Source organism: Podarcis vaucheri (assembly GCF_965113315.1).
Source record: "Podarcis vaucheri genome assembly, chromosome: 9".
NCBI classification, from domain to species: domain Eukaryota; kingdom Metazoa; phylum Chordata; class Lepidosauria; order Squamata; family Lacertidae; genus Podarcis; species Podarcis vaucheri.
Window position 1 is genome coordinate 61483343 of NC_138767.1, and position 22274 is coordinate 61505616.

Consider the following 22274-nt stretch of genomic DNA (forward strand, 5'->3'; position numbering starts at 1 on the left):
TTCAGGTTAAGAACGAACCTCCGGAACAAATTAAGTACTTAACCCGAGGTACCACTATATTCTGAATACAGTCATACCTTGGTTTTCAAAGAGCCTAGTTCTCGAACGTTTTGGCTCCCAAACGATCAAACCCCGGAAGTGACTGTTCCAGTTTTCGAAAGTTCTTTTGGAAGCTGAACATCCAACCGGGCTTCCGATTGGCTGTAGGAGCTTCCTGCAGCCAATCAGAAGCCGCGCTTTGGTTTTCGAACGTTTTGGAAGTTGAACGGACTTCTGGAACAGATTCCGTTTGACTTCCAAGGTACGACCATATTGAATATCCTCATAATGGTTCACCTGGGCTTAGTGAGGTGTGCACTTCATACTTAAATCATCAGGCTACTTGAACACTTGGAAAAACAACAGCAGCCACCTTGCATCAAGGGCTAGCAAGTAACACAGATCTTGGCAAATGTAAATAAGTTGGATTTACTAGTGATTTATATAGGGTTGTGTCCAGAGGTTGATTTAGGGCAGCGTGACCGGTTTCACCACACTGGGTGCTGAGCCTAGGGGGTGCTGCAGGGTGCTGCAACTATGTCATAGTGAACTGAGCAGAACGGAAAGTGAGAGGTGAGGAGAACTGAATTTTGGCCTCTCACAGGGCGCCGCTAAAATTTCAAAGATCAAAGTCCACCCCTACTGTATCCAATGAAATCATTCCTTCTGTGCAAGGGCCTCCACTTGTCTAATGGAACTTACCCTTTCTTTCTTTCTTTCTTTCTTTCTTTCTTTCTTTCTTTCTTTCTTTCCCTCCCCAAAAAAAACTGCTCTGGAAGGTAGGGGAAAACCCCAGAACAGATCTGGAGGCATGTGGAAGAGGGGTGAGAGGGAGGGGAAGTTTTGTTGCAGAAGTCCATGTGCGAACAGAGTGACTTCAATGGATACAACCCACAGTCTCTCAAAATGAGATAATACTACTGCGCTCCCTCCTACCCCTTCCTTTCATTAACCTTATAGTAATATAAAAGTAAGTTATGCGTACATGAACCTAAAGATTCTCATCTGTACATCTAAAAGCCTCAAAAATAATCTTAGGACACTCATTTTCCACACAGGAAATTTTAACACTGGGCTGCTGAATAATCTGAGCTGCACAGGATGAGTCAATGGCAAAATCAGTTCAGGTCCTTAAAACATGGTCTTTTTGTCTCTCACTTACAGCAATCTATGAACTGCGGCGAAAGAAATTATAAGAAAAATCAAACACTCGCTTGTGAAGATGGAAGAAGAACTTTACAATTCATGTACCAATTAATACACAGAAATCAGCCCAGCTCAGTATCAAATTCACTGTCTTTCAGCAGCTACAACCACTATCAAACAAACAAGCAAAGGCACCTTTGCTCACTTGCAATCAGGTTTAATCTTGAAGTCGCAAACAGAGGACTCTGGACCAGATCTGACCCATGGAAAGACATTAGATAGCAAAATCTCAGTCACCAACATAAAGTAGCAGAACTTCACCACCTTTGCGCCCTTTTCAAAGCGGGACTTCAGGAACAAATTGCTGCTGATCACAGGTTTAATTAGACTGACTTGAAGGATGCAGCCATCGCAAGTTAGAAATGATTAGGCTTATTGCAAAGTTGAGGAAGGGATGATGATAGCTGGAATAGCTCAGTCGGTAGAGCATGAGACACTTAATCTCAGCGCTGTGGGTTCAAAACCCACCTTGGGCAAAAAGTTCCGGCATTGTAGGAGGTTAGATTAGATGACCCCTGTGGTTTCTTCCCAACTCTACAATTCCGTGATTCTATGAAGATGTCTGTAATCACGGTTCAAGCATATATTTAAACTTAATGGAAATCTCGTATATCTGTAGGGATAAGAACACAGACAACTATAGAAATATATTCAGTGGTACCTCGGGTTACATACACTTCAGGTTACACACTCCGCTAACCCAGAAATAGTGCTTCAGGTTAAGAACTTTGCTCCAGGATAAGAACAGAAATCGGGCTCCGGCAGCGCGGTGGCAGCAGGAGGCCCCATTAGCTAAAGTGGTGCTTCAGGTTAAGAACAGTTTCAGGTTAAGAACGGACCTCCGGAATGAATTAAGTACTTAACCCGAGGTACCACTGTAAACAGTACACTGTTATAAGATTAGTCCTACAGAAAGCAATGTTTCTCTTTCTCCTTAAGAAGATGTTAAATACAAAATGACTCTTTGTGGTGACCAAAACGGGGTGGGGGGGAAATGCCCAAAATCAATACATCCCCTTCCAAGAGGTACGTTTATACTGCAAACAAACCAGGTGAAGGAAGCCAAAACAGATTAAATAGCTAGTACAAAGCAGTGGGTCTGCCATGTCGAAATCCTGCTTGATCTTCAGCAAGAATAGCTTCCCCAGTTATCCAATCAAGTAGGTCACTGTAAAGATACTTTGCATATAATTTGCTAATTACAGGTAGCAAGCTAATTGGTCTCTATAACTAGCTCTTTTTGACTACCGCTGTGGCCCAAACTTCAGGAAATAACTCGGATGGATAAATAAATGAGAGTATTACTGCCAGCAGGGAGGCCCACCAGTCGATGTTAGATTTCAACCGTTCTGGGAGCAAATAGTCTAAGTCTGGTGCTTTATTATTTTTAAACTGCGAAATAAGGTTATTGACTTCAGTTAGAGATACTGGAGGCCAGTCTGGTAAGTTTTCCAAAGATTCTGCTATTTGGTTGACCTCATCATCCCACCCAATGATAGAGTGACATTTTGACACTTTGGCACCCTATCTGCAAAATTTAACAATTCCAAAATGCAGGCGCACTTTCACTTTCGCAAGATTGAATGCACTGCCTTTGGCTGTACTTGAAGGCCGATTTCAAAAAATTCCACTGGAAAAACGGTTATGTTCATGTGGAGGTAGCAGTATTGAGTCAGTGCCACATGTGTTTCTGGCTTGCACTCTTTACAAAGATTTGAGGAGTGAGATTATTACCCCTCTATTATTGTCCATGCCGGGCGCTCAGCCATTGCTACTGTGTTCTTTCTTTTAGCAGATCATGATGACCAGGTGACAGCAAAAACTGCAAGGTTTTTAGTGGGGGCGATTAGAATAAGATCCGTTATTTGATTATTGATGTACACCTCCAAAATGCATTTTGTATAGTTAAGTTTTCACCTCTGTCTTCAGTACATTTCATTTTATTGCTACAGCTAGTGGCTGGTGCAAAATAAAGATTCTTCTGAATGAAGTAGCTTAAAATTACCGTACTTTTTGCTCCATAAGACGCACCTGACCATAAGACGCACATAGTTTTTAGAGGAGGAAAACAAGAAAAAAAAATTCTGAACGAAACAGTGGATGTATGATTTTTGTGGTTCATGCTGTGGCCACAGCCATGATATGTGATTTGACGGTGAGATTGGGGTAGCCCAATGCAAAAATCCTGAGGATCCATGTGCTTTTACCTCCCCCCTCCCAGGCAGCCTCCTTTATCTCTAGAGTCCCTTATCCCTCCCAATTGCTTGCTGATCAGCTGCTCAGCAGTTTTGTTTCAACACCCCCTTCCCTCTTTCTAAAAAAAAAAGGCAATATCTGCTTTTCGCCCCTGGGCAATTCGGCTCCAGGGACCACGCATTCGATCCATAAGATGCACAGACATTTCCCCTTACTTTTTAGGAGGAAAAAGGTACGTCTTATGGAGCGAAAAATACGGTAGTTTAATATTACTGCTGTGTTCTCTGCATAGAAGCAAAACTCTGCACTAGTGTGTCAAATTTAGCAACAAAAGCTGGATGCTGCCATAGCTCAGTGGTAGAGCATCTGTTTTGTATGCAGAAGGTCCTTGGTTCAATCTTCAGCATCTCTAGGTGGAACCTAGAATATTTCCTGCCTGAAATCTGTGTAGTCGGTGTGTTCAGTACTGAGCAAGATGGTCCATTGGTTTACTCTGTTATAAGGAAGCTTCCCATGTTACTATAGCCAGCATGAATCATGCAAATCTGGCACCGAGGAATGATTTCCCTTGTTTTGCATAATTCCTTCTACAATTTATTTACTGATCTGCATAATTTTTGCTGCTTCTGCTAACTGATGAGAAAGAAAGACAAGAATCTATGCATGGCACTAATCCCCACCATCCCCATGCCTTAGGGACAGAAACACTGCCAAGCTGAGCAAATTCCTGAACTATACTGAGAATGGGTAAGGAAAAAATGGTGGGTTTTGGTTACAGAAATGGCCATCGGCATAGAATCTGCTATGTTCAGAGGTCTTTGGACAAACCAAGGTGTTCAAATATTGTGCACCGTGTACAGAAATCAACTTTTCACCGCATATAAAAGGTAAGTATAAATCATAGTTATGACTGCTGATTTCTGGGGCATTGGAAAACAACTTTTGATGGAAGTTACACAGATACTAACGTTGGTATATGCTAAACATATATGGGCTCAATATCTATTTTCCTCCAATTCCTGATATACTTCTAATGTGACCTTTAGTGCTGAATACATTTCCACCAGTGTTTTGTACTCTCCTCCTGCTGCCGAAAAAGGTCATTTAAATATATTTCTAGCAAAGACTGTCATATGAAGTGGAAACAGGAAAAATAATGTACTAAAAGGAAAAATGTGAACGCATTACGGGACACTAAAAAGAAGAAGTCAGATCAGAACACATTCATCTGCTTTTAACAAAAGGAAATAAGACTTTGAAGCTCTCTTTTGTCTTGCAGATGCTATTCTGTTTTAAAGAATGACGAAATGATAAATAAGCATTTTCAGGTATGTTACTAATTTCTGAACTTCAAGCTGCATCCTAAAATGGACTATTTGCCTACAAGATGAATAATGGGCTTGATGAGTCTATATCTTTACACAGGGATACACAATACTTGTATGCGTGGATGTTCATATTTAAACACGAAATATTTATGGTTGAATCATGCTGGTTTACTGTAATTGAGCTGGGAGTCAGTAACTCAGTTCGCACATTACGCAAAGCCAAGCCATGTCTCAGCACACAAACATGCAAGTGTGCTGATTCCCAGAGAGGTGAGCTCCTCCCTGGTCTTACTGCTGCTTTCTACCTGGGGCTTAGTAGCATGTCATCTGAACATGAGGTCATTGTTCCTCTCGCTACAGACAAACCACAAGCTGTAAACCAAGGACAAACTCAAGTTCAGGTGAGTCCTACTAAGCAAAATCATAGCTTAGACATCAGTAGCATGGCATCAGCAGGACCAGAGAAGGACAGCAAGTGTGATCTGCCTTCCAGGAGCCTGCATGCTTGCATGTTCACACAATAAATGTAAGGCATAACAGTCTATAATATAACATTTACTGTTGTCTTGCGAAGCCCCATGCCTAGCACTTTGCAAGATCCATTAATCAGCTGTGCCTTTGTGTGCACCGTTTGATTCCATACTGTGTAGAAGGAAATGGATTACCTGACACCATTGTGATGTCAAGTGATTGCCCCTGCCAGTCTATAAAACTTGCCAATAGGTAGCTTGGCTTGGGGGGGGGGTGTTTAACAAACTGGCCAGCTGTCTGGATCTAGTTCCCCACCCCTGATTTTAACCCTCTGTTTTCCTTCACCTTTAGCAAATCCCCCCTCAATTACATTTCTCTGTTTCCACAATGTTCCCAAATCACTAGCTCAAATTCTCAGGCAAATGTAGTTGAGCCAGACAAAACGCCACACACATTAGGAAGATTCCTCCTTTTCAAGGTTGAACTTGAGTCTTATTTCACAACAGTTACACAGAATGCTATAACCGGGATCTAGTATTTATACTGGGACTAGCAAATAGAGGCCTTTAACTGCTTGCCAATGTTAATTTTTCTTGATTTTAGTTTTATCTTTCGTAAACCACTTTGATGTAGTTGGGGGTTTTTTGTTTGTTTTTTACAATCCAGAGGCATATAAACTTTATGAAATAAATAAATATATATCAGAAGCTGATGTTGGCCATCCCCATTTTAAGGCTGCCTGCATGTTAGCAATTCTGCAGAAGCAACAACAGCAAATGAATATTGTGGAATTGGTTGCAAAATCTGACTTCCTAAGGATCTTGCATCTCTTTTTTAGAAAGAGCAAATGTTGCAAAACAGATGCTTGAAAGCGTGTCTAAAGACTAGAGGTGTGGTTACAGTTTTCCTCATAGCTCTTTGTCCTTTACCATCAAAACTGATTATGCAAAAGGTAAGTAATTACGCACAGCTTGTTTAATTTGCATAACTTATATATGTTATAGTATTCAGTGCTTCTTGCAATATCTGGCCTTTGTTGATACTGGATTTTTGAAGCACACTGCTCCTGTGTCTTACCAATTATTCCTGAACACACACAGTCCCATACTCTCCAACTTGTCTCAGATGAAAATAGGAATGTTCTATTCTACATCAGGAAGCTTCTCCTGCGTTTGATCTCCCCTACACACATGTCATATACACATATACATCTGTTACCTTGAGCCAATTACAACCTCTCAGCCTAAGCTACATCGCAGGATTGTTGTAAAGAAAAAAAATATGTGAGGGAAGGGATCGGGTACAACACCTTCAACAGATAAATGGGATGAAATAAAATTTTAGCTGTAATCTGCCTTGAGTCGGGGGGAAAGGCAGGAAATGCTGCTGCTGCTGCTACTACTACTACTACTAATAATAATAATAATAATACAGTCAAACCTCGGTTTTTTAACGTCTTCCAAACATTTCGGAAGCCAAATGCCAAAAACCCGGAAATGAATGCTTCCGTTTCTGAACGCGCCTTGGAAGTTGAACAGCTGCCCAGGCGCGTTTCTCAATTTTCCCCACTGAACTTGCTGACAGCCCTTTGATCCTCGGTTTTTGAACGTTTTGGAAGTCGAACGGCCGTCCGGAACAGATTACATTAAAAAACCAAGGTTCCACTGTAATAGAAACTGAGAATGATAAGGAACATACCAGAGAGTAAATCCGATTGAACTCAGTGGAACGCACCTTTGAGTAAAAATGCTTAGGATTGCAGTGTAAGACTGCACAGTCTTTACCCAGTTACCTGGGAGTAAACACTATTGAATACAATGGGATTTACATCTGAGTAGACATGTAAAGGCTTGCAATGTAAGGCTCAATTCACAATAAAGGAATAAACACTCCGCATATTTCCTTTAAAAAAAATGCTGGCTGCTAAAGCATTGCAATTAAAGGATTTAAAGTGGATTTGTTATATTTTCCTTTAAAAATAAAAAAGGCTTTGTATGCCAGCTTCATTTAGTGCAGGTATTTTATTTTCAGGATAAACAGGACTCCGTTTTTGCTCGTACACACAGCGAAGGCTCCTGTTTCCAATAAGGACCAGGGTGTGTGTGGGTGTGTCTGATCTCTCCACCACTTTTAATTGTATTCCTGAGATTTGGGGGAAAGGGGAAAAGAAAACCAGGACATTCCAGGATCAGATCAGAAACCAGGATGGCTTCTGTAATTCCAGAACTGGAAAATTCCAGAACCTGGAAAATTGGGACACTTGGAGGGTATGCGGTCCTGGATAGATCTCCTCAGACCCTGAGGTTCTGGGTCCCAGTTTTCCATTCCATCAGGATATGATATAGAAAAATACAAAAAGAACTCTCTTTACATGGAAATAAGTCCCTCTATGTTCATTGAAGCTGTTCCTTAAGTTCCATGGGCTTCAAGAAGGCACCTGCTTACTTTTCCAGGTGAAACCAATGGGGCTCAAGGCAGATCTGGAACTTGACCAGAATAACTGCAACACAAAGTTATTGTGTCGTTAAAAGAAGTTACATTCTAGTCTGACTGCAACTCAGAAGGTGGCATGTGACATTTCACACACTGATTAGAATCCTATTGCAGGCTGAGGCAATGCCATATCATAAAATCTGCTGAACTTCCCCCCCCCCATATATGGCATTTGCAAGCACCAGGTTCTTCCATGCCAACCTCTAATCGTATCAAAGTCTAAGATAAATTCCTGACAACAGCTCATGCTACCTACCAATGAACAGTTATTTATGCTAAATCTTCCACAACCAGCTGAGACCAGAAGAAGGGGGGGAAAGGAAAAGACTAGAGTCTTCTGTGAAAACTGCATCATCAATTCCTCTGGTTGAAATTAATCAGGAGATCTTAATCTGAGTTCTTCTTCAGAGAATGCTGTCTACCACAGTACAGTATGTAGGTGCAGGATAAGATTAAGGCAGCCATTTTACAAGATCTTTTGACTTGTTTTCAGAATTGTCTCCCCAAACGAGCTTCTGTAGAGTGGTACATTATTCTGAGGTGACTGAAATTGTGGTGTTTTTTTGCCTTCTGGAGGCAGCTGTGCGAAGCACGTGCAACTATATATTGCTTGAAAATAAACTTAATAGAGAAACCACCCACGCAAAGTCTTGTCACACTTTATGGAACACTAAATTTGTCTGCAAATAGAGGAAGTGTCCAGAGCAAATGCAGAATATAGTATATGGGCATGCAATTTCAAGAGATATTGGGTATTTCTAGAACAAAGAAAAGGGGGGAAATTCATAAAGTTTGCATGTAGGTCCAGTAACCCAAATCTGGCCAACTTACTTAGGTTCCAACCATTAGCTATAAAATTTACTAATGCAATATATTCAAAACAAAATAAAATAAATAAATGATAATAATAATAAATGTGCATGCACACAAAAGCTCATACCAATAACTAACTTAGTTGGTCTCTAAGGTGCTACTGGAAGGAATTTTTTTATTTTTTTATTTTGCTTCGACTATGGCAGACCAACACGGCTACCTACCTGTAACTAGAAATATATTCAAAATTAGACAACACTCCAGAAAGTAAAACAGTTTCCATTCTTACATGTTTCAGCCATTATATGTCCCTGATTTCAGTGACATTATGTTGGGAAATATAGGAATTCGTTTTACCAAAAGTCAGATACATGTAGGAGTTTCAGGATAAAAGCGGACATGACAGCGACAAACCCCTTGTTCTTTTCATTCGTGTATCTCTCCTACTCGCAAATAAAGCAGTGCCTATGTTTTATTTTTAACAGTAAAAGTAGCCTGTAGGAGAAAGTCGTTAAACCTTCCCCCGCTCCTGCATTTTACGTCTCCTCAGTTAGTCCATTGCTCCAGCCACAGTTGTGAATTCTTAGCTCACTTGTATCAGAGCCAAGGAAGAGAGAAACATGATTGGCGAAATGGACTGAGAGGCGTATTAAGTAATTTGCGCACACATGAGAGCTCAGTGTCCCTGCCCTTGTTTAACTGTTTTAAGTATTCCATTAAGTTACATATAGACCATACACACGCTGTAAGAATCCTGAGAACTGTTGGTTAAGGATGCTGGGAACTGTAGCTCTGGGGGATAAATTACAGTTTCGGGATTATTTGGGGGAACAGATTTACTTTAAGCTTATGGTGTGTATCCAGACTTGAGCCCTCGCCCCACTTTATAAGTAGACACACAAATGATGGCCCCAGCGTGTCTAGTTTGGCCATGATGATCTGGCCAAGCTTTTGTTATTGAAAGACAGAGAGAAAAGAACATAAAATGCTTATAGGAATGCACTGTAATTGTACGGGCCAGATTTAAAAAATCACTATTGTAATACCACTGCTGCCTCACCCACCTTTTTGCCTGCCCTTTTTCTCTTCCATTGGTCTCTGATCCAGCACGTCATGGCAGCTGCACAAATGGAGGGGCGATTCTGTGCCCACTGCAGGAAACTATATGGAATAGGATCGCTCTCTCTCTAGCAGGAAATCAGTCTCATGAAATTATTCTTCTTCAGCTCACTCCATAAAGTGACCAACAGACGATGCACATGGACAAAGAGGATCAAGCCTCAAGGGAACCGAGACTGAGATGAAAGACAATCAGGAAAAAACAGGGAGTAAGAAGAAAATAACCCACAGAGGAGGAGGGGGGAAACCACCAGCAAACCCTGTGACTATGAGAAAGAGGAAGTAACAAGCAGTAGAGGGAGGAAGCCCTTCTCAAGACGGACACCAGTGGTTTAGCTATCTGAGCGCCCATATGAAAACTGCCTGTGATGGCTCAGCATATAACTATTGGCTAATCTCTTAAATAGGAGCATAGAAAGTGTTGTATTTAGATTGTTACAAACAGCAGCATTTTAACCTCCATATGCTGAAGTGAAATTTCGGAAGTCCAAATCCACAACATGCAAAATATACGCCAATTTAAAATTATTGTGCGGCGTTCCCCTCCCCATGTTCCCCACGCCCAATTCCTATGTCTTTATTTCGTTCGTACAAAACCTATCTGCGGGAAAACTGGCCAAGAACAAGAGGTTTATAGAATGCCATCTCCACTATAATATGCTAAGGGGTTTTTCTGAGATGGTTGTAAGAAGTGATTGGCGGAGATGTTCTAATGCTACAGGAGAGTAGCGTAAGCAGTCAGATCTCCAGCTGCCATTGACTGTTCAGATCCTATAGAAGGTGATGCAAATCAAAGGGCCTAGAGGGGGAAAAAAAGCTGAAAGAACCCATGGTCTAAGATCATAGAAAGGAATGTGGGGTTCTTCTGGACTTAGCATTGTCCCTAAATGCCCAGACGTCAGCTGTGACCAAGGGAGCCTTTGCGTAACTGCAGTCAATGTACCAAGTATGCTTATTTCTGAGGACTGCAAATCTGGCAAGGTGGCAATATCACATCTGGACTGCTGTTGTGTACTCTCCATAGAGTTGCCTCAGAAGAGTGTCCAGAGAGTGATATTGGTTCCAAATGCAGAGTCTGGGTTGTTAATCCGGAACACACCTATTAATGTAATTGTTTTTTAAATAAGCATAAGGAGTGTGTGACTTCCTTACTGAAATCACTGGTCAAGTTCCAATTTGTTTCCAGGTTCATATCAGAAATGGTGATGATCTTTAAAGTCCTTCATGGCTTGGAACCAGGATATTTGAATGGGATATTTCTCCCATTTGAGCCTGCTAAGTTCTTCTCCACAGACCCATGTGTGTATTCTTAGTTGAGACCAACAGTGCCAATTTAGGGAGGTGTGGGTGATTCCCATACACAGGGCACTGAGCTGAGGGGGCACAAAACAGCAACAACAACAACCTATATTTCTACGGATACCTACTGAGAAGATCTGTTTAAAAATGCAAAATAAAAATATTGTGAAAGTAAGAGATATTGGGGGGGGGGCAAATTTTGTCTTTGAAAATTCCCTCTCACATCTTGCCAGGCTAGCTTCATTAGCTGCAAACACCAAAAGTTAGGATCCCCTCCATTAGTGAAGCTCATCTTGCTCCCTCTTTAACGGTTGCTAAAAGCTACCTGTTTAGGATGCCCATGAATGGTTCTCATTTCCTGTACTGCATCGCTGTTGTTTTAAACTTGCTCCATAATGAAAACAGTGAGAATTGTTTCTATTGCCAATTCTTTCAGTGGCTGCATTGTATCTTTGTGTATTATGCTGTTTTAGTCTATTTATTTTAGCTTACTGTTACCTTAGTTTACCTCGAACTTTTTAAAGGAAGGGAAGCATATAATTTTAATGAATCAATAGATAGGTGCCAGGGGTGTGTGTGGTGGAAACAGGAACAAAGAGATGGAAGAAGGGATGGTCCAGAGAGATGCATATAATAGAAAATCAAAGAGATGAGTTGAAGGAGAGAGAATGAGAAAGACAGTAGTCAAGAAAGGGACAAAACGTAGAAACAAACCAGTCAACAAACTACACATGGATTGTAAATTAATAACCAGCCAAATCTTTCATTCCAAGCTTAGAGTATAGTTGGTTACGTTTTGTGCTAATATTCAACATAGCCAGCTTGGATTTCTTTTTCTTTCTTTTTTAATAGGCAAGACAATAATACATCAACAAATGATAGCAGCATATTAATCATGCACAAGCCCAAGCTTGGTGCTCCTCTGAAAGCTCAAAAACTAAGAAAAACACAAAATTAAAACCCCAGAATAAGGTGCCTGCTTAAAACATTTTTGTTTAGCCAAACCATATGCATAAATGATGATGCATTTAAATTTCTTTTAATGTTTGTTTTAATTATCTTTTTAAAAATTAGTTGGTTTTATTGGCAATTTTCATATTTCTTGTAAATGCTTACTTAGGGGTGTTACTACAATCAAGCAATACAGTCGTACTTTGGAAGACAAACGGAATCCATTTCGAAAGTCCGTTCGACTTCCAAAACATTTGGAAACCAAGATATGGCTCCTGCAGCCAATCAGAAGCAATGGTCAGACATTCGGGTTCCAAAGAACATTCATAAACCAGAACACTCACTTCTGGGTTTGCGGCGTTTGGGAGCGAAAACATTCGAATCGCAAGGCATTTGACGTCCAAGGTATGACTGTAACGAAATGTTAGCATTTGAACCTTTCTGGTTATGGTATATGCTTCAGACACTACATAATCATAAGAATATCCACAAAATACCTACATACCTATGTGCCTTTCCAGATGTATTTTTTAAAAAACCTGTTTAAGGCCACTGTGCGGCATTTGGGCTAAATCTGATCTGCACCACCAGCAAGAGCCTTACCCTCACACCGTTAGCAGTATTATGCAGAAAAATCACTCACTACCCAATCTGTGTGGCGAGTTACTAAATGACTGAAGAATGAATACACAAAACAGGGAAAAGGTGAGGAAAGGGTTGTAGAGCCCTGCAGGGAAAGGGGATTATCTTGCTGGCATTTTTGGAAGAGGATCAGGAATAAAACTGCCAGTATTTTAATATCTTTATATGAATCTTTGGTATGGCCACATTTGGAATACTGCATACAGTTCTAGTAGTGGAACCACAAAAGGTACAGAAAAGGGCAACCAAAATGAGGAAGGAGTAGTCACCTTTGGAACTTTTAGCAGGGGAGGTAAAAAAAGTAGTTATATGCTAAGAGGTTTATAATATAATGCACAGCTTGAAGAAACTGACTAGAGAGAAATATTTAATACCTAATACTCTGGATATTTAATTAAATTCATTGCACAGGTGATTCAAGATAGACTGGTGGAAGTATTTCTTCACACAGGGTATGGAACTGGCTGCCACAAGTTTAGCAGTCATTAAAGATGGAGTGGAGAAACCCATGGAGGATGAATTATATCAATCACTCTTAGTCATGATGGCTATATCCAACCTCTAGCTGCTGGGATGAGAGAGAAGCAGGGGGAGGCTTGGCCTCCGTGTTCCGTTTGCAGGCTTCCCAGAGGCCACTGGGGGAAACAAGATGTTGGACTAGACAGATCATTGGTCTGACCAAGCAGACTCTTCTTACACTCATGTGTTTTGGAGGTGTTAAAGGACTACAACAACACTCTCCCACACTCCAGAAGTTTTGCATTCTCCTTTCGTAGAATGCAAAATGACATTTTGAAAATATTTAAAATGTCTGGGCTTGGCAACATGGGGATGAGTTGCAGTACGGCTCACTAATGATGTTCCTGCTCAGCTCTGGACCACCACCTGCAGTAGCTGCCTACCCACCCTCCATATGCAATACTCAAGTGAAAGGTTGACTTCTTTTTCTGAAACAACCGTGATGACAATGGGACTATAAATCTGCTTTTGTGGTGAAGGGAGGATGCAAGCAGTGGGCAGTGCTGGACTGAGACACAGGGACAGTGGCCTCTAGTGGGATATGTCTTGGGCAGGCCCTGTTGGCCCACATTTTAGCACCTGAAGCCAAGGATAAGATACCCACCCACCCACCCCTTCACATACAGAAGCAAACGACAGTGGCAGCCAAATCCTACTTCGACACTGGTCACTACATACTTGGTTGGTAGAATGTGGATTTTCTTGTATGGCATTAGATTCAGCAATGATACAGTCGTACCTTGGATCCCAAACGCCTTGCGAGTCCAATGTTTTGGCTCCTGAAGGAGCTTCCTGCAGCCAATCAGAAGCCACACCTTGGTTTCTGAACGTTTTGGAAGTCATACGGATTTCTGGAACGGATTTCATTTGACTTCCAAGGTACCACTGTAGCAGTATACGCTATGCCTATAATTTTGAAATGGTTTTGTTTGGAAGCTAGATTTACATGATTTACCACCAAAAAATGGACAAGGGGCCTTTTTGCGCATGAGGCTTAAATCAGCACTTTCTTAATTCCATCTGTAGTCATGTGAAACTAAAACCTAAATTTGGCTCAGCAAATAGAGGCCTCTGGGCCAAAGATGATCCTGCAGATGAACTTTTTGGTCCTGAAACTAACAATCCAGAGGTCAAAGAGATGTGAAAGAAGTAGTATTTGTGGTATTAAAACTTGCTGGCAGGCCAGTTTGGAAAGAAAGGTGCTGCTCAGAACAGCGGCTTATACAAATTAAATCAGTTTAAAACCATACAATATGTAAACATAATCACAGTTACAGAAGCAGCAGTTAAAACATTTCAGATCAATATATCACAGCCAGCTAGGACTACTGAGTCTACTGCTTATAAAGCTATCTCATTAAAATAAAGCCTAAAAATACATGTGTGGTCTAAACCACTGAGCCTTGGGCTTGCCAATCAGAAGGTCGGCTGTTTGAATCCCCGCAACGGGGTGAGCTCCTGTTGCTCCGTCCCAGCTTCTGCCAACCTAGCAGTTTGAAAGCGCATCAAAGTGCAAGCAGATAAATAGGTACCTCTCTGGCGGGAAGGTAAATGGCGTTTCTGTGTGCTGCTCTGGTTCGCCAGAAGCGGCTTAGTCATGCTGGCCACATGACCCGGAAGCTGTACGCCGGCTCCCTCTGCCAATAAAGCGGGATGAGCGCCGCAACCCGAGTCGGTCACGACTGGACCTAATGGTCAGGGGTCCCATTACCTTTAAGGACTCAGAGAAGAGCCTGAGAACAATCATAGATTTTGAAGGTACAATCAAAGGCAACAGCATCGCTAACGGGTGGACTGAAGTTGCAGTAGGGGACAAGTGGAACCATCCATTGGATGCCAACTATGAAAGGTTTTATAGCTAAGCAGCAGCAACTTGAACTGAACCATAGTGCCAGTTGGTGCTGCTAAAGCAAGACTGACTGTATACGACTGTGCTGTTCCCTATATGCAAGGAGATGTGTGGCAACATTTTGCACTAGCTAAAACCTCTGAGTTGTTTTCAAGAATGGCCCCATACAGAGTGCATCGCTTGGAAGTTAAGAAAGCATAGATTAGTATTGCAAGTTCCTCTCTACTCAAGAAAGGTCAAGGCATTGCAACAAACAGAGCAGAAAGAAAGCATTTTAGCTACTCTGGCAACCAACTTACCAAAGAGCAGGGTTGGAACAAAAGGAAAAGCAACTCCCAGACTTTCAACCTTTTCTGTTAGGGAGATTTAGAATCCCATCAATCACAGGGAGACCTTATTCCCTCTACAACTCCCTCTATTTCTTCAAGAAAAACAAACACGGGCAATTTTATGGTTTATTTTTTCACTCCAAGATGAATAAGCCTGCATATATCATGTAAAAGCACTTTTTTATCCCAATATGGTAATTCTTTAAAAGAAATTTAAAAACAGATGTAGGAGGTTTTATGGAATATTTTTCTACCTCAACCCAAATTCAAATTAATCATAGAAATTTAGAATTGTAGAGTTGGAAAGGACTCTGAGGGTTATCCAGTCCAACCCCCTGTAATGCTGGAATCTCAACTGCATCATACGTGACAATGTGTCTGAGAAGCCATAAATGATGTGCCATAAGAAAGGTATTTTATCTGTTTCTCTGGGTCAGTTTTTGCTTGCGACCTCTTTTATGCCAACAAGTTAACAACTGCTAGGGCAACAAAGGATCCCATGTGAAAGATTCATTTGATTTTCCTGGGCTCTTCCTGCCACCCACAGTGCTGTAAATGGTAAGTGGCAGAAATTTGATAAATTTGGGGACATTGTTTACCACTGTGCAGGTGACACTATTATAAAAGAACTACAGAGTAGTAGTAGTAATAATAATAATAATAATAATAATAATAATAATAATAATAATAATAATAATTTATTTGTACCCTGCCCATCTGGCTGGACCTCCCCAGCCACTCTGGGCAGCTTCCAACAAAGTATTAAAATACAGTAATGCATCAAACATTTAAAGCTTCCCTAAACAGGGCTGCCTTCAGATGTCTTCTAAAAGTCTGGTAGTTTTTGTTCTCTTTGACATCTGGAGGGAGGGCGTTCCATAGGGAAGGTGCCACTACCAAGAAGGCCCTCTGCCTGGTTCCCTGTAACTTGGCTTCTCGCAGCGAGGGAACCGCCAGAAGGCCCTCGGCACTGGACCTCAGTATCCGGGTAGAATGATGGGGGTGGAGACGCTCCTTCAGATATGCTGGACCGAGGCCGTTTAGGGCTTTAAAGGTCAGCACCAGCACTTTGAATTGTGCTCGGAAACGTACTGGGAGCCAATGTAGGTCTTTCAAGACTGGTGTTATGTGGTCTCGGTGGCCTCTCCCAGTCACCAGTCTAGCTGCCGCATTCTGGATTATTTGTAGTTTCCGGGTCACCTTCAAACGTAGCCCCACATAGAGTGCATTGCAGTAGTCCAAGCGAGAGATAACCAGAGCATGCACCACTCTGGCGAGGCAGTCCACAGGCAGATAGGGTCTCAGCCTGCATACCAGATGGAGCTGGTAAACAGCTGCCCTGGACACAGAATTGACCTGCACCTCCATGGACAAGCTGTGAGTCCAAAATGACTCCCAGGCTGCACACCTGGTCCTTCAGGGGCATAGTTACCCCATTTAGGACCAGGGAGTCCTCCACACCCACCCGCCTCCTGTCCCCCCAAAACAGTACTTCTGTCTTGTCAGGATTCAACATCAATATGTTAGCCGCCAGTAGAGTGATCTACTATGTAAATTCTAAAACAAAAAGTATACATGAGATTGCTTTTAACACCCTTTTCAGTGGTTAGGGCTAGCTTTAGAAAAGTTTGTTATTTTCCTCTTCCTTGTAGATCATAAATGATTGACAAAGAAATGTGTGGGTTGGTATGCCAAGAAAGATTAAGCCGGTTTCTTAGATGAAACTGGTCAAAGAATGCTTCAGCAACTTATTAGTGACATATAAACCCATTAGTAGCTAAATTGTCAGAGCATTTTTACAGCAACCAATAGAGGCAATTTGCACACGAGAAGGGAGTACTGTGAAGATAACTGAAACTGTGTTTGACACTGTCAGGTCAGCACTTACTACTACTAAAAGCCAAACTGCCTTGTAAAGCTAACTTGTCTCATCATCAGTGGAAACTGCTGTGGTAAAAGTTGTAGTTGTATTTGCAGTTTTCCTGTGCATGCATATTGCTTCTTTAAATTGCAGCCTTTAATATTTTATTGAAGCACATCGTCACAACTTTTCCGGAGAAACCAAAATGGACTTTTCAGCACCTCTTCCTGCAGCAGCTGCTGCAACTTTAATATGGCAGAAAGTGAAAGGATGGGACACAATATGCCATGTGGCAAAAAACCAGTTTGGGATGGAAGGATAACACTGGTACTGTATTCTCCCAATACTTGTGATTCCCATAAACTGGCATGCAGAAGCATAATGCCTCCAACAGTGCAAAGAAAGCTGCCTTATACTGAATCAGGTCATTTATACATCTAATGGAAACATAATACAGTGGTACCTCGGGTTACATACGCTTCAGGTTACATATGCTTCAGGTTACAGACTCCGCTAACCCAGAAATAGTGCTTCAGGTTAAGAACTTTGCTTCAGGATAAGAGCAGAAATCATGCTCTGGAGGCGCAGCAGCAGCAGGAGGCCCCATTAGCTAAAGTGGTGCTTCAGGTTAAGAACAGTTTCAGGTTAAGAACAGACCTCCAGAACGAATTAAGTACTTAACCCGAGGTACCACTGTATAGCTGTTGTGGCTAGTCACCACTGTTAGGCTTATCCTCCGTGTATAAGTTGTATAATCCTTTCTAAAGCTAATCGAGTTGGTGGGAGTGAATTTTACAGTTTTAACTTTGCGCTGTACTTTCATTTGCTTGTTTTGAATCTTCTAACATTCAGCTTGATTGAGTAGTCCTGTGTTCCAGAATTATGAAAGAAGGAAAAAATCTCTCTCTTCACTTTCTCCCAGCATTTGAAACTCCCATTGTTCTAGGCCCGTTTTGTGACAGGGAATTTCATTAATGCGAGCAGTTTCTGAGCTCTGGGAGCAGTACTGCGCCTAAGATTTCAGCTTAAAACTGCCACTGCTAGGAGGAAAAAGGAGGAGCTTTTTCTGCCTCCCCACTTTCAGCCACTGTCTGAGGACTGAAGAAGGGACCCTCATAAGAATATTAGGGGGTGGGCAGGGGAAGTATGGCTTTGTTTTTGCAGTTTTCAGATGAGGACTAAACCACGTGAAAAATGAATATAAGATTTTAGCTGCAGTTCATTCATTTTCAGCTTTGTAGTCTGGCTATTAAAAAAGCGTGCCTAGACATTCCGTTGCGACACAAATAACCTAGGTTTTAAGGTGCCATTTAGCTCCTAGTTTTCATATCTCAGTTTCTAACACTGCTTTCTCCATATCATGTATAATGTCCGTCTTGAGCTCTCATATGAAAGCCCCTCCCAGATTATTGTGGCAGCAAAGTACAGTGGTACCTCGGGTTACATACGCTTCAGGTTACAGACTCCGCTAACCCAGAAATAGTACCTCAGGTTAAGAACTTTGCTTCAGGATGAGAACAGAAATCGTGCAGCGGCAGCGGGAGGCCCCATGAGCTAAACTGGTGCTTCAGGTTAAGAACAGTTTCAGGTTAAGAACGGACCTCCGGAACGAATTAAGTACTTAACCCAAGGTACCACTGTATAGCTTCCCTAGTCGAGCTGGAAAGCCGGGGCAGCCATGTCAGGAAGGTATAGAAGACCTAAACACACACAAACACAAAGTCCCAAAATGTGGTTGCATCAGGTTTGTAAAGAGCCACTTGCAGTGCTTTCTTTTTTAAAAAGGTATTGGTACTCACCATGAAGTTGTTATAGTTAAGTGCCACTCTTTTAACAATGGGGGGATGGAAAGGTGCTGGTACTGCAAACCCTTCAGTACTCCCAGAAAAACACAACACACTAGCCTGGTTGCCTTGCTTAAAACTCCGAAAATGCCAGGAAGGAATTTGCAACCTGGGACTGAAACGGCAATGCTAACTCACATCACCCCTGACCATTCACCATACTGGCTGGGAATGGTGGAACTTGGGAGTCCAGCGAACATTTGGAGGTCCCATTCCCGTCATTCATTGTCTCCTCACCCGCTTTTATCTTCACAACAATCCTGGGAGACAGGTTTGGGCCAAGAGCTTGCGAATGACCCATTGAGCGTCCTAGCCAGCTAGGGAACTGAACCTTGGTCTCCTCAGCCCTTTCTCAAACACCCTCACCACTCCTGCCCTTCCACACAGCCCAGCCCTCGAATGAACCCCAGGCCGGATATTAAATGCCACCGATTGTTTGCATCGCAGCCACGGGGGTAATAAACGCGAACGGAGGAGCACAACGTCCTTCTAACAATCCCCAAGGTTGCGCCCGCAGTTACTTCACTATCCCGCTCTCGTTTCGCAAGCCGAGTCAGGCACGTAACTTGTGAATTCAATCTCTCTCAGGCGGATCTTGAGCGACGTGCACAGATAGTGAGGATGAAAATAGGGGGTATGACTGATCTCCTTTGAGTTTTTCTTCCTCTGATCAGCAGAACTTCCCTCTAGTCCAGGGTTTCCCCGAACTTGGGTCTCCCGCTGTTTTTTGGGGACTACAACTCCCATCATCCCTAGCTAGCAGGACTAGGGGGCAGGGATCATGGGAATTGTAGTCGTGTTCCCCTTCTCCCACCCCAAAAAACTGGAGACCCAAGTTTGGGAAACATTGCTCTGCTGGTACTTACACAAACACACACTTAAAAAAAGGAGGACCTGAGGTAACAGGTGAAGACTTTCGACTTACAGAGCCGCTGCCCGACGCCGGTCCGAGGCGGCAACCCGAAGCCGACCGGTCTCCTCGCCGACTTGCAGCGCTAAGAAGTAGGTAGTTGTGAGAGGGGAGGAGCCGAGGGCCGTCGAGCTGCTCTTACTCGAAGATGGCTCCGGCCGGCGCCCGCGACGGGGAGCCGAAAGTGCGGCTCCTGAGGGAGGTGGAAGGCGGGCGGGGGCGAGGGAGCTCCGCCGTGTCCCTCCCCCTCAGCTCACCGAAGCGGGCAGCCGCTTTCCTCCCTTCCCCTCGCCCTCTCCCTTGCACACGCCGTCCGAGCAGTTGGAGGAGGAAGAAGAGGAGGAGGTTTCTTGAAGCGTAGGAAAAAGGAAGCGGCGGCGGCGGCTACGAGGTTTTCGCTCGCCGCGCTGGCAGGCTGCCGAAAGCGCTTGGGTTTCCCGCCGGCGCAGTCATGGCGCCTCCTGGAGGTGCTACGCGCAAAAGAGCGTTTCGCGCGCGCGGATGGTGCGGGTCATAGGAGCCGACTCCTACGGGCCCGAGGTCCCGTAAAATATTTGAGGGGACTAGAACCCGCCCCCCCCCCCAAGTTGATGGGCATTGCCATTTAAATTGTGTATGTGTGTCATGTGATCGATTATGTGGGGCAGGGCTTGCCTCCCCCTCCCCCCATGTTATTCAAGTTGGCACCTCTGGTGTGGTGCAAGGTAAGATGTGGAGGAAAGCTGCTTCAAATTGTGTGGTCTTGGGCCTGAAAAGATGGAAGAGGAAGAGGATACAACTCACACAAGCTGGCCTATCTGAACCATCATTTGGCCCATTTTCTGGAACAGTCCAAACTCATAACCCTTTCCATTAGATTTTCACCTCAAACAACAGCCACCTATTTATACAGTGGTACCTCAGGTCCCGGGTTCAAATCCCGGACGAGCCCAAACACTTTTCTAGTAGGACGCAGGTGGCGCTGTGGGTAAAACGTCAGCGCCTAGGACTTGCCGATCGAAAGGTCGGCGGTTCGAATTCCCGCGGCGGGGTGCGCTCCCGCCGTTCGGCCCCAGCGCCTGCCAAGCTAGCAGTTCGAAAGCACCTCCGGGTGCAAGTAGATAAATAGGGACTGCTTACCAGCGGGAAGGTAAACGGCGTTTCTGTGTGCTGCGCTGGCTCGCCAGATGCAGCTTGTCACGCTGGCCACGTGACCCGGAAGTGTCTGCGGACAGCGCTGGCTCCCGGCCTCTAGAGTGAGATGAGCGCACAACCCTAGAGTCTGTCAAGACTGGCCCAAACGGGCAGGGGTACCTTTACCTTTACTACCTCAGGTTAAGTACTTAATTCTTTCCGGAGGTCCATACTTAACCTGAAACTGTTCTTCACCTGAAGCACCACTTTAGCTAATGGGGCCTCCTGATGCTGCCTTGCCGCCGGAGCCCGGTTTCTGTTCTTATCCTGAAGCAAAGTTCTTAACCTGAAGCACTATTTCTGGGTTAGCGGAGTCTGTAACCTGAAGAGTATGTAACCTGAAGCGTATGTAACCCGAGGTACCACTGTAGTTCATCCTTGATCCTAGGATTGTGATTCAAGAGTCCCCAAATGTGGTAGTCGGTACCACTTAAGCTATGACGTAATTTTGCTCACATCAGAGCAGACTTTTGTGCTTTCATGGTTGTGGCGGCATGTTCCTTTGAGGATAAGCATTAATATATGGCATTTCTCACCCTATACTGGATAGATCGCTCACTATAATTGAAAAGTGGGCACAATAAACATGGCCCTTGAGGTGTCAAAATAGGCCCTGGGAGAGGGCAGGGTGGAAGCTCATACACCTTTGGGAACCCTTTCCTGGGTAACCTGAATACTGACAAAGTGGGCAAATGGCCAGCTTAGGAGGTCCAAGAATGCAGATTGTAAAAGCACGGGGCTGGACCCCAACACCCAAACAAGGAACCCACTAAGTCTTCCTGCCACCCTTGAACTGAACCCACCAAACCAGGGACTGCAGCTGCAGAGTCAGATTCAGTTGAGGGGCTGGTTTCCCCATGTTTCAGAGAGGCTCATTCATCACCAGCCTGAAGCTGGTTACTGTAAATATAAGTATTTTGTCTGCAAATTTGCTGCTGCCATGGTTATGAACCAATGCATGAATATAAGTACGAAAATTATATATATTTTTAAATTACTTCCCAAGTTGTTGCCTGTTTCTTCTTAAGAAAGCAGAGCCAGCTTACTTCATAGCTGGACTTGCTCAAAACAAGGCCTTACTGCCTAATTTCTATGCTTCCCAGCATAACCGCTGCTCAGGAATGATGGGAGCTGTAGTCTAGCAACATATGGAGAGCCATAGAGTCTGTAGGCTTTTTGTTGCCAGTAAATATGTTCCTGCCTTTCAGTGTTCTGAGCAATAAATTGAAAGG

General features: G+C 43.3%; 1 protein-coding gene and 1 long non-coding RNA gene across 4 annotated transcripts in view; both read right to left on the reverse strand.

Moving 5' to 3' along the window:
- The window catches only part of TEC (tec protein tyrosine kinase), a 58867-nt gene extending 38612 nt beyond the window's left edge, over positions 1–20255 (reverse strand). The window contains exon 1 of one of the 3 annotated variants that reach the window (XM_082238159.1): positions 20012–20255. Coding sequence is in view for 1 of the 3 variants with exons in the window: in XM_082238156.1 (XP_082094282.1) it covers positions 9611–9661 (51 nt within the window). In the remaining 2 variants the exon portion in view is untranslated. Of the gene's footprint in view, positions 1–9610; positions 9842–19884 lie in introns of those variants that run through there. The other 2 variants (XM_082238158.1, XM_082238156.1) reach the window with 2 other exon arrangements.
- LOC309540975 overlaps positions 1–22274 on the reverse strand; it is a 145551-nt gene that overhangs the window by 53695 nt on the left and 69582 nt on the right. The window lies entirely within an intron of this gene.